This window comes from Petromyzon marinus, chromosome 64 (assembly GCF_048934315.1).
Source record: "Petromyzon marinus isolate PM22_M1 ecotype Great Lakes invasive population chromosome 64, UKy_Petmar_22M1.pri1.0, whole genome shotgun sequence".
In the NCBI taxonomy this organism is placed as follows: Eukaryota; Metazoa; Chordata; class Hyperoartia; order Petromyzontiformes; family Petromyzontidae; genus Petromyzon; species Petromyzon marinus.
This window is the reverse complement of record NC_133730.1, coordinates 8,563,132-8,580,092: the sequence shown is the minus strand read 5'-3', so window position 1 is coordinate 8,580,092 and position 16,961 is coordinate 8,563,132. Positions and strand designations below refer to the sequence as shown.

Below are 16,961 nucleotides of genomic sequence, written 5' to 3'. Positions count from 1 at the left end.
CACTCCGTGAACACGTGACGCTCGTGGTGAGTGTTGTAGGGGGCAGCCAGACACTCCGTGAACACGTGACGCTCGTGGTGAATGTTGTAGGGGGGGCAGCCAGACACTCCGTGAACACGTGACGCTCGTGGTGAATGTTGTAAGGGGGCAGCCAAACACTCCGTGAACACGTGACGCTCGTGGTGAGTGTTGTAGGGGGCAGCCAGACACTCCGTGAACACGTGACACTCGTGGTGAATGTTGTAGGGGGGCAGCCAGACACTCCGTGAACACGTGACGCTCGTGGTGAATGTTGTAAGGGGGCAGCCAAACACTCCGTGAACACGTGACGCTCGTGGTGAGTGTTGTAGGGGGCAGCCAGACACTCCGTGAACACGTGACGCTCGTGGTGAATGTTGTAGGGGGGGCAGCCAGACACTCCGTGAACACGTGACGCTCGTGGTGAATGTTGTAAGGGGGCAGCCAAACACTCCGTGAACACGTGACGCTCGTGGTGAGTGTTGTAGGGGGCAGCCAGACACTCCGTGAACACGTGACGCTCGTGGTGAATGTTGTAGGGGGGGCAGCCAGACACTCCGTGAACACGTGACGCTCGTGGTGAATGTTGTAGGGGGGGCAGCCAAACACTCCGTGAACACGTGACGCTCGTCGTGAATGTTGTAGGGGGGCAGCCAAACACTCCGTGAACACGTGACGCTCGTGGTGAATGTTGTAGGGGGGACAGCGCAAACTGCAAATATACAGCAGCAGCAGCAGGCGTCGTCAGAGTCGGGATCGAACCCACGACCTCCTGTACACCAGGCGAGGTAGTCAACATCTCATAGCCACCACGGTGACCTCACGATATCACACCTCACGATATCACACCTCACGATATCACACGATATCGCACATCACGATATCGCACGATATCACAGGATATCGCACCTCACGATATCACACCTCACGATATCACACCACACGATATCGCACCTCACGATATCACACCTCACGATATCACACCTCAAGATATCGCACCTCACGATATCACCTCACAATATCACACCTCACAATATCACACGATATGACACCTCACGATATCACACATCACGATATGACACGATGTCACACCTCACGATATCACACGATATCACACCTCACGATATCTCACCTCACGATATCGCACCTCACGATATCACACCTCACGATATTACACGATATCATAACTCACGATATCACACCTCACGATATCGCACGACATCACACGATATCTCACCTCACGATATCAAACCTCACGATATCACACGATATCACACGATATGACACCTCACGATATCACACCTCACGATATCCCACCTCACGATATCACACCTCTCGATATCGCACATCACGATATTACACGATATCACACCTTACGATATCACACCTCACGATATCACACCTCACGATATCACACGATATGACACCTCACGATATGACGCAATATCACACCTCACGATATCACACCCCACGATATCACACCTCACGATATCACACAATATCACACGATATCACACCTCACGATATCACACGATATGACACCTCACTATATCACACGATATGACACCTCACTATATCACACGATATGACACCTCACCATATCACACCTTACGATATCACACGATATCACAAGATATGACACCTCACGATATCACACGATATGACACCTCACGATATCACACGATATGACACGTCACGATATCACACGATATGACACCTCACGATATCACACGATATGACACGTCACGATATCACACGATATGACACCTCACGATATCACACAATATCACACGATATCACACCTCACGATATCACACGATATGACACCTCACTATATCACACGATATGACACCTCACTATATCACACGATATGACACCTCACCATATCACACCTTACGATATCACACGATATCACAAGATATGACACCTCACGATATCACACGATATCACACCTCACGATATCACACAATATCACACGATATCACACCTCACGATATCACACGATATGACACCTCACTATATCACACGATATGACACCTCACTATATCACACGATATGACACCTCACCATATCACACCTTACGATATCACACGATATCACAAGATATGACACCTCACGATATCACACGATATGACACCTCACGATATCACACGATATGACACGTCACGATATCACACGATATGACACCTCACGATATCACACGATATGACACGTCACGATATCACACGATATGACACCTCACGATATCACACGATATGACACGTCACGATATCACACGATATGACACCTCACGATATCACACCTTACGATATCACACGATATCACACAATATGACACCTCACGATATCACACGATTTCGCACCTCACGATATCACACCTCACGATATCACACCTCACGATATCACAAGTCACGATATCACACGTCACGATATCACACCTCACGTTATCACACCTCACGATATCACAAGATATCACACCTCACGATATCACACCTCACGATATCACACGATATCACACCTCACGATATCACACCTCACGATATCACACCTCACGATATCACACGATATGACACCTCACAATATCACACCTCACGATATCACACGATATCGCACCTCACGATATCACACGATATCGCCCCTCACGATATCACACGATATCACACCTCACGATATCACACCTCACGATATCACACCTCACGATATCACACCTCACGATATCACATCTCACGATATCGCACATCACGATATCGCACCTCACGATATCACACGATATCGCACCTTACGATATCACACGATATCACCACTCACGATATCACACGATATCGCACCTCACGATATCACACCTCACGATATGACATCTCATGATATCGCACCTCACGATATCACACCTCACGATATCACACGATATCGCACATCACGATATCACACGATATGACACCTCACGATATCACACCTCACGATATCACACGATATCACACCTCACGATATCACACCTCACGATATCACACCTCACGATATCACACCTCACGATATCACACGATATGACACCTCACGATATCGCACATCACGATATCACACGATATGGCACCTCACGATATGACACCTCACGATATCGCAATTCATCGTCACACCGCGGAGTGACGTAAAATCACGACCAACGATGGAATCCCAACGGGCTCCGTGTCAACAACAACAACAACACGTTGACTGTGGCCGACGTTTCGGGGCAATGGCCCTTGTTGACAGCAACACAGCGGGAGGGCCAACTCGCTCGACCTCTCTGGCCAAAGTGCTGTTAAGAAGGGGGGTGGGAGGGCAATGACCCGAAACGTCGGCTGTTTTAAGGTCGCACAGCGTTTCCTGCCGAGTGAGTTTAGTTCGTCTTACAACTTTAGCGACTGCACGAATTCATAGTCACGTGGATAGAGAAACTAGACTGCACCCTGCACACTGCACCATGCATTATGCACAATGCACCATGCACCCTGCACAATGCACCCTGCACACTGAACCCTACACACTGCACTATGCACCCTGCACACTGCACCATGCACCATGCACCCTGCACAATGCACCCTGCACACTGAACCCTACACACTGCACTATGCACCCTGCACACTGCACCATGCACCATGCACACTGCACCCTGCACACTGCACCCTGCACACTGCACCATGCCCCCTGCACACTACACACTGCACACTGCACCATGCACACTGCACACTGCACCATGTACCCTGCACCATGCACACTACACACTGCACCCTGCACCATGCACACTACACCATGCACACTGCACCCTGCACACTGCACTATGCACACTGCACACTGCACCATGCACCCTGCACCATGCACCCTGCACCATGCACACTACACCATGCACACTGCACCCTGCACACTGCACACTGCACTATGCACCCTGCACCATGCACCCTGCACCATGCACACTACTCCATGCACACTGCACCCTGCACCATGCACACTACACCATGCACCCTGCACACTGCACCATGCACCCTGCACACTACACACAGCACCCTGCACCATGCACCATGCACACTGCACCCTGCACCATGCACACTGCACCCTGCACCATGCACACTGCACCATGCACCCTGCACACTACACACAGCACCATGCACCATGCACACTGCACCCTGCACACTGCACCATGCACACTGCACCATGCACCCTGCACCATGCACACTACACCATGCACACTACACACTGCACCATGCACCCTGCACACTACACCATGCACACTGCACACTACACACTGCACCATGCACCCTGCACCCTGCACCATGCACCCTGCACACTGCATAAAGAATCCAGCACGCTGCACCCAACACACGAGAGTTGGCGGCGTGGGTGGGGGGAGTGTGGTGGTGGTGGGGGGAGCGGTTGCGGTGTGGTGGGGGGGAGCGTTGCGGCGTGGTGGGGTAGGGGGCCGTGTCGGTGGCTGTGTGCAGGATGAGGAGGAGGAGGAATGTTCCTGCTGCCGTCCTCCCCTGTGAGCCGTGCGAGTCCAGACGCGCTGCACGTGGCCGGCACTTGCACCATCTGCTCACATTTTACTTCGCCAGCTCGCTCGCTCGCTCGTCTCGCGGCCGGGTGAAGCCGCGGCGCCGCAAGAGGCAGTAGCAGCAGCAGCTCCACTAGAAGCTTCCAGCAGTAGCAGCAGCAGCTCCACTAGAAGCTTCCAGCAGTAGCAGCAGCAGCTCCACTAGAAACTTCCAGCAGCTCCACTAGAAGCTCCCAGCAGCTCCACTAGAAGCTTCCAGCAGCAGCTCCACTAGAAACTTCCAGCAGCTCCACTAGAAGCTTCCAGCAGTAGCAGCAGCTCCACTAGAAGCTTCCAGCAGTAGCAACAGCAGCTCCACTAGAAGCTTCCAGGAGCTCCACTAGAAGCTTCCAGCAGTAGCAGCAGCAGCTCCACTAGAAGCTTCCAGCAGCTCCACTAGAAGCTTCCAGCAGTAGCAACAGCAGCTCCACTAGAAGCTTCCAGGAGCTCCACTAGAAACTTCCAGCAGTAGCAGCAGCAGCTCCACTAGAAGCTTCCAGCAGCTCCACTAGAAGCTCCCAGCAGCTCCACTAGAAGCTTCCAGCAGTAGCAGCAGCAGCTCCACTAGAAGCTTCCAGCAGCTCCACTAGAAGCTCCCAGCAGCTCCACTAGAAGCTTCCAGCAGTAGCAGCAGCTCCACTAGAAGCTTCCAGCAGCTCCACTAGAAGCTTCCAGCAGCTCCACCTGAAGCTCCCCGCAGCTCCACTAGAAGCTCCCAGCAGCTCTACTAGAAGCTCCCAGCAGCTCCACTAGAAGCTTCCAGCAGCACCACTAGAAGCTCCCCGCAGCTCCACCTAAAGCTCCCAGCAGCTCCACTAGAAGCTTCCAGCAGCACCACTAGAAGCTCCCAGCAGCTCCACCTGAAGCTCCCAGCAGCTCCATCTGAAGCTCCCAGCAGCTCCACTAGAAGCTTCCAGCAGCTCCACTTGAAGCTCCCAGCAGCTCCACTAGAAGCTTCCAGCAGCTCCACCTGAAGCTCCCAGCAGCAGCAGCTCCACCTGAAGCTCCCAGCAGCTCCACCTGAAGCTTCCAGCAGCTCCACTAGAAGCTCCCAGCAGCTCCACTAGAAGCTTCCAGCAGCTCCACCTGAAGCTCCCAGCAGTCCCAGAAGCTCCACTAGCAGCTCCCAGCAGCAGCAGCTCCACTTGAAGCTCCCAGCAGCTCCACCTGAAGCTCCCAGCAGCTCCACCTGAAGCTCCCAGCAGCTCCACCTGAAGCTCCCAGCAGCTCCACTAGAAGCTCCCAGCAGCTCCACTAGAAGCTCCCAGTAGCTCCACTAGAAGCTCCCAGCAGCTCCACTAGAAGCTTCTAGCAGCACCACTAGACGCTCCCAGCAGCAGCAGCTCCACCTGAAGCTTCCAGCAGCTCCACCTGAAGCTCCCAGCAGCAGCAGCTCCACCTGAAGCTTCCAGCAGCTCCACCTGAAGCTCCCAGCAGCTCCACTAGAAGCTCCCAGCAGCTCCACTAGAAGCTCCCAGCAGCTCCACTAGAAGCTCCCAGCAGCTCCACTAGAAGCTCCCAGCAGCAGCAGCTCCACCTGAAGCTCCCAGCAGCTCCACTAGAAGCTTCCAGCAGCTCCACCTGAAGCTCCCAGCAGTCCCAGAAGCTCCACTAGCAGCTCCCAGCAGCAGCAGCTCCACCTAAAGCTCCCGGCAGTAGCAGCAGCGCCTCATTGTTCACCCTCCACTCCTTCTCCTCCTCTTGCTCCTCCTCCTCCTCTTCTACCCCCTCACAGGCCACGCGATGGAGTCACGAGTGCTGATGATGATGATGGTGGTGCTGATGATGATGACGATCGTGGTGCCACACGTTCAGGCGCAAGTGGCTGGGTGAGACTTCAGCAGCTACTTCAGCAACTACCACTACAACTACTACCACCACCACAACTACGACCACCACCACAACTAATACCACAACCACCACGACTACCACAGCAACTGCCACAACAACTATCACGACCACAACTAACACCACCACTGCTGCTGCTGATGATGATGCCAATGCTGATACTACTGATGATGCTACTGATGATGATACTGATGATGCTGATGGTGATGCTGACGATAATGCCCTCGCAGGCACAACTTTGCGTGCAGAGGGGATCTGTGGGAGGATTCGGCGAGGATGCTGCTGCTGAAGATGATGATGTTGTTGCCGATGATGCTGATGATGTTTTTTGCCGCTGATGATGTGGACGATGCTGCTGCTGCTGATAATGATACTGCTACTGATGATGCTGTTGCCATCGCAGGCCCAACTTTGCGTGCAGAGGGGATCTGTGGGGGGAAATTCGGCGTGGATGCTGCTGCTGAAGATGATGATGATGTTTTTTGCCGCTGATGTGGACGACGCTGATGCTGCCCATGATGATGATGATACTGCTACTGATGCTGCTGATGATACTGCTCCTGATGATGCTGCTGATGATGATGATACTGCTACTGATGATGCTGTTGCCATCGCAGGCCCAACTTTGCGTGTGGAGGGCATCTGTCCGGCGAGTCGGGGTTTTTCGGCAGTCCGGGGTTCCCCCAGAAATACCTCGCAGATCAGGACTGTGAGTGGAGGATCACGGTGCGTGACCTCCTCGCGTGACCTTGCATGACCTCCGAGTGTGACCTTGCGTGACCTCCGAGTGTGACCACTGTGGGTGACCTCTGGGCGTGACTCCCATGCGTGACCTCCGAACGTGACCTCCGCACGTGACTTCCGTTCATGGCGTCTGTGCGTGACCTCCGCGCGTGACCTTCGTGCGTGACCTCTGGGCGTGACCTCTGCACGTGACCTCCGAGGCGTGACATGCTACTACTTGACCCCGTAAATGACCTCTTGGACACGGCTGGAGCTCGCGAGTGCTCGCCGGCTGCTCCCTCGCTCGCTGGGGTTCAATCGTAGGCCTGGCTGCGTGCGCTCGCACGCCATCCACGCACCTCTGATTAGCACGGTTGGCTACGTACGGTGTGAAAGAAGTTCAACATACATCCATACTGACCATAGACTAACACTGTCCATAGACGCAACACTACCCATAGGCTAACACCACCCATTGACTCAACACTGCCCTTAGACTCAACACTGCCCATAGACTCAACACTGCCCATAGATTCAACACTGCACCATAGACTCAACACTGCCCATAGACTCAACACTGCTCATAGACTCAACACTGCCCATAGACTCAACACTACCCATAGACTCAACACTGCACCATAGACTCAACACTGCCCATAGATTCAACACTGCACCATGGTGGTGGTTGTGTTGATTGTGGCTTTAGTTGTGGTGGTGGTGGTGGTGGTGGTTGTGTTGATTGTGGCTTTAGCTGTGGTGGTTGTGTTTATTGTGGCTTTAGTTGTGGAGGTGGTGGTGGTTGTGTTGATTGTGGTTTTAGTTGTGGAGGTGGTGGTGGTTGTGTTGATTGTGGCTTTAGTTGTGGAGGTGGTGGTGGTTGTGGTTGTGTTGATTGTGGCTTTAGTTGTGGAGGTGGTGGTGGTGGTGGTTGTGTTGATTGTGGCTTTAGCTGTGGTGGTTGTGTTGATTGTGGCTTTAGTTGTGGAGGTGGTGGTGGTTGTGTTGATCGTGGCTTTAGTTGTGGTGGTGGTTGTGTTGATTGTGGCTTTAGTTGTGGAGGTGGTGGTGGTTGTGTTGATTGTGGCTTTAGTTGTGGTGGTGGTTGTGTTGATTGTGGCTTTAGTTGTGGAGGTGGTGGTGGTTGTGTTGATTGTGGCTTTAGTTGTGGTGGTTGTGTTTATTGTTGCTTTAGTTGTGGAGGTGGTGGTGGTTGTGTTGACTGTGGCTTTAGTTGTGGAGGTGGTGGTGGTGGTTGTGTTGATTGTGGCTTTAGTTGTGGGGGTGGTGGTGGTTGTGTTGATTGTGGCTTTAGTTGTGGTGGTGGTGGTTGTGTTGATTGTGGCTTTAATTGTGGAGGTGGTGGTGGTGGTGGTTGTGTTGATTGTGGCTTTAGTTGTGGAGGTGGTGGTGGTTGTGTTGACTGTGGCTTTAGTTGTGGAGGTGGTGGTGGTGGTGGTTGTGTTGATTGTGGCTTTAGTTGTGGGGGTGGTGGTGGTTGTGTTGATTGTGGCTTTAGTTGTGGTGGTGGTGGTTGTGTTGATTGTGGCTTTAATTGTGGAGGTGGTGGTGGTGGTGGTTGTGTTGATTGTGGCTTTAGTTGTGGAGGTGGTGGTGGTGGTTGTGTTGATTGTGGCTTTAGTTGTGGAGGTGGTGGTGGTGGTGGTGGTTGTGTTGATTGTGGCTTTAGTTGTGGAGGTGGTGGTGGTGGTGGTTGTGTTGATTGTGGCTTTAGTTGTGGAGGTGGTGGTGGTGGTGGTTGTGTTGATTGTGGCATTAGTTGTGGAGGTGGTGGTGGTGGTTGTGTTGATTGCTGCTTTAGTTGTGGAGGTGGTGGTGGTGGTTGTGTTGATTGTGGCTTTAGTTGTGGAGGTGGTGGTGGTTGTGTTGATTGTGGCTTTAGTTGTGGTGGTGGTGGTTGTGTTGATTGTGGCTTTGGTTGTGGAGGTGGTGGTGGTGGTTGTGTTGATTGCCGCTTTAGATGTGGAGGTGGCGGCGGTTGTGTTGATTGTGGCTTTAGTTGTGGTGGTGGTGGTTGTGTTGATTGTGGCTTTAGTTGTGGAGGTGGTGGTTGTGTTTATTGTGGCTTTAGTTGTGGTGGTGGTTGTGTTGATTGTGGCTTTAGTTGTGGAGGTGGTGGTGGTGGTTGTGTTGATTGTGGCTTTAGTTGTGGAGGTGGTGGTGGTTGTGTTGATTGTGGCTTTAGTTGTGGAGGTGGTGGTGGTGGTGGGGGTGGAGATTGGGGAGCGGTAGTGTCACGGTTGCCAGTCTATGCTACAAGCCCGGCCACACGAGTTCGATTCTCGTTCACAGCCAACACCAGTGACAATTATCTGAATCGCTCCTGGGCCTCCCCTAGGTTGACTCAGCCTCAATTCGTACCTGGTGCGGTGCGTTGTAAACATCGCCCTTTTGGAGACAAAGGCGGACCGGCGTGGTGCTGGTCACACCGTGCCAGCCTTCGTAGGCGCTGCTACTCGCTAACAGCACTTGCCCCAACAGTCTGTTATAGGCTACACGGGGGACCTTTGTCTTTGTTTGCGTCTGTGTGTGTGTGATTGACAGGTTCCAAAAGATCGAGTCGTCTTCCTCTCGTTTCGATTCTTTGACCTGGAGAGTGACCCACACTGCAGGTGCATTGAACACACACCAAACACCCACACCACACACACCACACTCACACCACACTCACACACACACACCACACACACACCACACACACACCATACACACAGACCAAACTCACACACCACACACACACACCACACACACACCACACACACCACACACACACCACACACTCACATACCACATACCACACACACACACCACACACACCACACACACACCGCACAAACACACACCACACACACACCACACAAACACGACACACACCACACACACATCACACACACCACACACTCACATACCACACACCACACACACACACCACACACACACACCGCACACACACACACACCACACACACACCACACACATCACACACACTCAGCTCCACATCCTCCTGTACCACATCACTCCATCTCTTCTCCAGGCCATGCCGCGCCCGTTTAGCCCCCTCTATCCGGCCGAACAAAAGCTGTTTAGGCATGCGGTGACTGGGCATGCGGGCTACATGACCCAGACAACGTATCCTTGACCAAGTCAATAAAGCAGAGATGTAGGTTTTGTTGGAATTCCCTACACATCTGCTGTAGCAGACGGACAGGAAATATGGCATCTGTGCAGGACCGCCCTTTCCGGAAAACCGCATTGGGGCTCCGCAAGCCACTTCTCAGCGTGCCTAGTAATGCTACCCCTAACCCTATCAATATCCCTAGTACACCCCCTCTATCACTACCCCTAATGCTACCCCTAACAATAACCCTAGTACACCCCCTATAACACTACCCCTAATACTACCCCTAACCCTAACAATAACCCCTAGTACACCCTCTCTAACACTACCTCTAATGCTACCCCTAACCCTAACAATAACCCTAGTACACCCCTCTAACACTACCCCTAATGCGACCCCTAACAATAACCCTAGTACACCCCCTCTAACACTACCCTTAATGTTACCCCTAACAATAACCCCTAGTACACCCTCTCTAACACTACCCCTAATGCTACCCCTAACCCTAACAATAACCCTAGTACACCCCCTATAACACTACCCCTAATACTACCCCTAACCCTAACAATAACCCCTAGTACACCCTCTCTAACACTACCTCTAATGCTACCCCTAACCTTAACAATAACCCTAGTACACCCCCTCTAACACTACCCCTAATGCGACCCCTAACCCTAACAATAACCCCTAGTACACCCCCTCTAACACTACCCCTAATACTACCCCTAACCCTAACAATAACCTTAGTACACCCCCTCTAACACTACCCTTAATGTTACCCCTAACAATAACCCCTAGTACACCCTCTCTAACACTACCGCTAATGCTACCCATAACCCTAACAATAACCTTAGTACACCCCCTCTCACACTACCCCTAATGCTACCCCTAACCCTAACAATAACCCTAGTACACCCTCTCTAACACTACCCCTAATGTTACCCCTACCCTCTAACAATAACCCTAGTACACCCTCTCTAACACTACCCCTAATGCTACCCCTAACCCTAACAATAACCCCTAGTACACCCTCTCTAACACTACCCCTAATGCTACCCCTAACCCTAACAATAACCCCTAGTACACCCTCTCTAACACTACCCCTAATGCTACCCCTAACCCGAACAATAACCCCTAGTACACCCCCTCTAACACTACCCCAAATGCCACCCCTAACAATAACCCTAGTACATCCTCTCTAACACTACCCCTAATGCTACCCCTAACCCTAACAATAACCCTAGTACACCCCCTCTCACACTACCCCTAATGCTACCCTTAACCCTAACAATAACCCCTAGTACACCCCCTCTCACACTACCCCTAATGCTACCCCTAACCCTAACAATAACCCTAGTACACCCCCTCTCACACTACCCCTAATAGCTACCCCTAACCCTAACAATGACCCCTAGTACACCCCCTCTAACACTACCTCTAATGCTACCCCTAACCCTAACAATAACCCTAGTACACCCCCTCTAACACTACCCCTAATGCTACCCCTAACCCTAACAATAACCCTAGTACACCCCCTCTCACACTACCCCTAATGCTACCCCTAACCGTAACAATAACCCCTAGTACACCCCCTCTCACACTACCCCTAATGCTACCTCTAACCCTAACAATAACCCCTAGTACACCCCCTCTACCACTACCTCTAATGCTACCTCTAACCCTAACAATAACCCTAGTACACCCTCTCTAACACTACCTCTAACACTACCCCTAACCCTAACAATAACCCTAGTACACCCCCTCTAACAATACCTCTAATGCTACCCCTAACAATAACCCTAGTACACCCCCTCTAACACTACCTCTAATGCTACCTCTAACCCTAACAATAACCCCTAGTACACCCTCTCTAGCACTACCTCTAACACTACCCCTAACCCTAACAATAACCCTAGTACACCCCCTCTAACACTACCCCTAATGCTACCCCTAACCCGAACAATACCCCTAGTACACCCCCTCTCACACTACCCCTAATACTACCCCCTAACAATAACCCTAGTACACCCCCTCTAACACTACCCCTAATGCTACCCCTAACCCTAACAATAACCCTAGTACAACCCCTCTAACACCACCCCTAATACTACCCCCTAACAATAACCCTAGTACACCCCCTCTCACACTAGCCCTAATGCTACCCCTAACCCTAACAATAACCCTAGTACACCCCCTCTCACACTACCCCTAATGCTACCCCTAACCCTAACAATAACCCCTAGTACACCCCCTCTCACACTACCCCTAATGCTACCCCTAACCCTAACAATAACCCCTAGTACACCCCCTCTAACACTACCTCTAACACTACCCCTAACCCTAACAATAACCCTAGTACACCCCCTCTAACACCACCCATAATACTACCCCCTAACAATAACCCTAGTACACCCTCTCTAGCACTACCTCTAACACTACCCCTAACCCTAACAATAACCCTAGTACACCCCCTCTAACACTACCCCTAATGCTACCCCTAACCCGAACAATAACCCTAGTACACCCCCTCTAACACTACCCCTAATACTACCCCCTAACAATAACCCTAGTACAACCCCTCTAACACCACCCCTAATACTACCCCCTAACAATAACCCTAACAGTACCGCCATTAACACGCAAAATACGCGAACGCAAGCACCACCCTGAAACACCCACGTGGACTACTAACCCGGCAGCGCCACCACGAACCTCCGTTCAGAGAGCCACTCAACGGCCATACTTCACCAAAGTTGTCATTTGGCGGTACACTGGCGCGAAGCGGACACACCACACGTGTAGGGTGGAGGATAAGGGGAACATTTTAAAAGTGTGGCGGTATGGAATGGCTCGATGATGACATCGTAAGAGGAGTCTGGTGCCAGGCGAGTTGTAGCCGCTACTGGAGCCATGCCTGCCACTAGAAGACAGATGGAAAGTGGAAACCACAAGTGATGAAATGTGCACTCACGATGGGGATATCGACCCTGAGATCGTGATGATGATGATGATAAACTACACTATACACTACTATACACTACGCTATATACTATACACTACACTAGTATACACTACACTAGTATACACTACACTATACACTACACGACACCACCATACACTAGGCTATACACTATACAATACACTACTATACACTACGCTATACACTACTATACACTACACTACTATTCACTACACTAGTATACACTGCACTATACACTACACGACACCACCAAACACTAGGCTATACACTATACACTACTATACACGATACACTAGGCTATACACTATACAATACACTACCATACAATACACTATTATACACTACACTACTATACACTACGCGATACACTATACAATACACTACTATACACTACACTACTATACACTACGCTATACACTACTATACACTATGCTATACACTACACTATACACTACACGACACCACCATACACTGGGCTATACACTACTATACACGATACACTAGGTTATACACTACACTACTATACACTACGCTACACACTACTATACACTACACTACTATACACTACGCTATACACTACTATACACTACACTACTATACACTACGCTATACACTACTATACACTACACTATACACTACACTATACACTACACTATACACTACACTATACACTACAGTACTATACACTTCGCTATACACTACACGACACCACCATACACTAGGCTATACACTATACACTACTATACACTATACACTAGGCTATACACTATACACTACTATACACGATACACTAGGTTATACACTATACACTACTATACACGATACACTAGGTTATACACTATACACTACTATGATGTGGCCGCTCCTGGAGCCATGCTGGCATTATAAGACAGAGAGGAAAGTGGAATCGACACGTGACGAAATGTACAATGGACACTTACTATGGACTACCCTGGGATCCTGATGATGCTGATACACTACACTATACACTACAATACTATACACTACACTATACACTACAATACTATACACTACACTATACACTACAATACTATACACTACACTATACACTACAATACTATACACTACACTGTACACTACAATACTATACACTACACTTTACACTACAATACTATACACTACACTATACACTACAATACTATACACTACACTATACACTACAATACTATACACTACACTATACACTACAATACTATACACTACACTATACACTACAATACTATACACTACACTATACACTACAATGCTATACACTACTATACACTACAATACTATACACTACACTATACACTACAATACTATACACTACACTATACACTACAATGCTATACACTACACTATACACTACAATACTATACACTACACTATACACTACAATGCTATACACTACAATACTATACACTACACTATACACTACAATACTATACACTACACTATACACTACAATACTATACACTACACTATACACTACAAAACTATACACTACACTATACACTACAATACTATACACTACACTATACACTACAATACTATACACTACACTATACACTACAATACTATACACTACTATACACTACACTGCTATACACTATGCTATACACTACACCACTATGTTCTAGGCTATATACTATACAATACACAATGATGTGACACTGCTGGAGTCATATTGGCATGAGACAGAGCGGAAAGTGGAAACGACACGTGACGAAATGTACAGTGCACACCTACTACAGGCTATCTGCCCTGGGATCGTGATGATGATGATACACAACACTGCCTTGGGATCGTGATGATGATGATGATACACAACACTGCCCTGGGATCGTGATGATGATGATACACAACACTGCCTTGGGATCGTGATGATGATGATGATGATACACAACACTACCCTGGGATCGTGATGATGATGATGATACACAACACTGCCCTGGGATCGTGATGATGATGATAATGATACACAACACTGCCCTGGGATCGTGATGATGATGATGATACACAACACTGCCCTGAGATCGTGATGGTACGATTGTAAAGACGACTTGACACACTTCTCTTGAGACGGCACTTTATTGAAGACACGTTCACTTGACACCAGGCGGAGACCCCCACTGCGACAGCCCCGAGTCTCCCGCGCACCCTCCCCTTTATATACCGACACGAGGCCACGCCCCCCCCCCTTCTCGATCATTCTCGCTGACTCTGGACGCTCGCTCAACCGGCAGACTCCACCGTCCCCTTCCGTCGCCTGACCACGCCCCCCTACTCGAACATTCCCCTAGCCACCAGTCCCTTCGCACTCACAACTGACACACCGCCTGTCATTACCACCAGTACCCCCCTCCCCCCACCCACCACACCGCTTGCAGGCCCCACTGTCATCACACGATTATGATGACGATGAGTACACGGTGCAGGACAGCTGTGAACATTAAGGGTACCTTTGTTGATGCATTATACGCTACGTATTTGTCGTGCTTGCTGAATGAGCAGGATGCGTACGTTAGACTGCGACGAGATTGTTAGCCGCGGACGCGGAGCCCAATCCCTCTGCTTGCCGTGGGCCCTCAAGTCTTGCCAACCGCGGTTTTGCCAACGCACCCAGGGTTTTCGCGAAACTGACCCCCTAATCGCCCCAGGTACGACCACCTCTCGGTGTTCTCGGGGGTCGGGGGGGGCTCCGAGGGAGACTCCCCACAGCTGCTGGGCCGCTTCTGCGGCTCGTTCCGCCCGGGCGCCCTGGTGTCCACGTCCCACGAGCTGCTCGCTCGATTCCACAGCGACGGCAGCGGTCAGCAGGGGGGGTTCGTGGCGGCCTACACAGCGGGGCAGCCACACCAAGCAGGTCAGTGCGCACCACCACCCCCCCCCCCCCCAATCCCAAACACCTCCCCCCAATCCCCCTCACAACCAATCCCCCCGATACCACCCAAACCCACTCCTCCCACCAACCCCCCAACCCCCTCACCCCCAACCCCCTCCCCCCAACCCCCTCCCCCCAACCCCCCTGTACACACACATGTACACACACATGTACACACACGTGTACACACACATGTACACACACGTGTACACACCGAGACACACACCGGTACAAGACACACACACACACACGTGTACACACACATGTACACACACGTGTACACACACGTGTACACACACCTGGACACACACGTGTACACACCGAAACACACACCGGTACAAGACACACACACGCACGTGTACACAGAAGTATACACACACACACACCTGTACACATATCTGCACATAAGTGAACACACACACACCTGTATGCGCACCTGTACAAATGTAGTGACTGACTCAGAGGCACTAAAAGTAGGAGGCACTCTTGCTTATTAACACGGCCTGACAGTAACACTTGGTAACTACGGCTCCCAGTCAGGACAGCTGTAGACTCCAGCAGCAGCACGGCGGGGATCCCACTCCAAACAACAGCCTCGAGGTCCCCTCCCGGGGCCCCTCTTATACCGTCAGCGTGGCCTGGCTCCGCCCCCGGCCACGCCCCCTTCTAGAACCTACCCACGGGCTCTGGCTGTGCCCCTCCCGTAACCTTTCCCCTACATCCCTCTCTGGTCTATCACGTGGCCTGCTGTCAGTCGGGGCTGCTGCGAGCTGCAGATCCCCTTCCCTGCCAGCAGCCAGCGCTAGGCT

At 50.8% G+C, this 16,961-nt stretch overlaps 1 protein-coding gene across 2 annotated transcripts in view; it reads left to right on the top strand.

Moving 5' to 3' along the window:
• Nucleotides 1–711: 711 nt before the first annotated feature.
• LOC116957880 (procollagen C-endopeptidase enhancer 2-like) overlaps nucleotides 712–16,961 on the top strand; it is a 32,029-nt gene continuing 15,779 nt past the window's right edge. The window contains exons 1-5 of one of the 2 annotated variants that reach the window (XM_076054209.1): nucleotides 712–806; nucleotides 6,317–6,410; nucleotides 7,047–7,155; nucleotides 9,715–9,782; nucleotides 15,929–16,134. In XM_076054209.1, the coding sequence (XP_075910324.1) occupies nucleotides 6,325–6,410; nucleotides 7,047–7,155; nucleotides 9,715–9,782; nucleotides 15,929–16,134 (469 nt within the window). In that variant the 5' untranslated portion in view covers nucleotides 712–806; nucleotides 6,317–6,324. Of the gene's footprint in view, nucleotides 807–6,287; nucleotides 6,411–7,046; nucleotides 7,156–9,714; nucleotides 9,783–15,928; nucleotides 16,135–16,961 lie in introns of those variants that run through there. The other variant, XM_076054208.1, reaches the window with a different exon arrangement.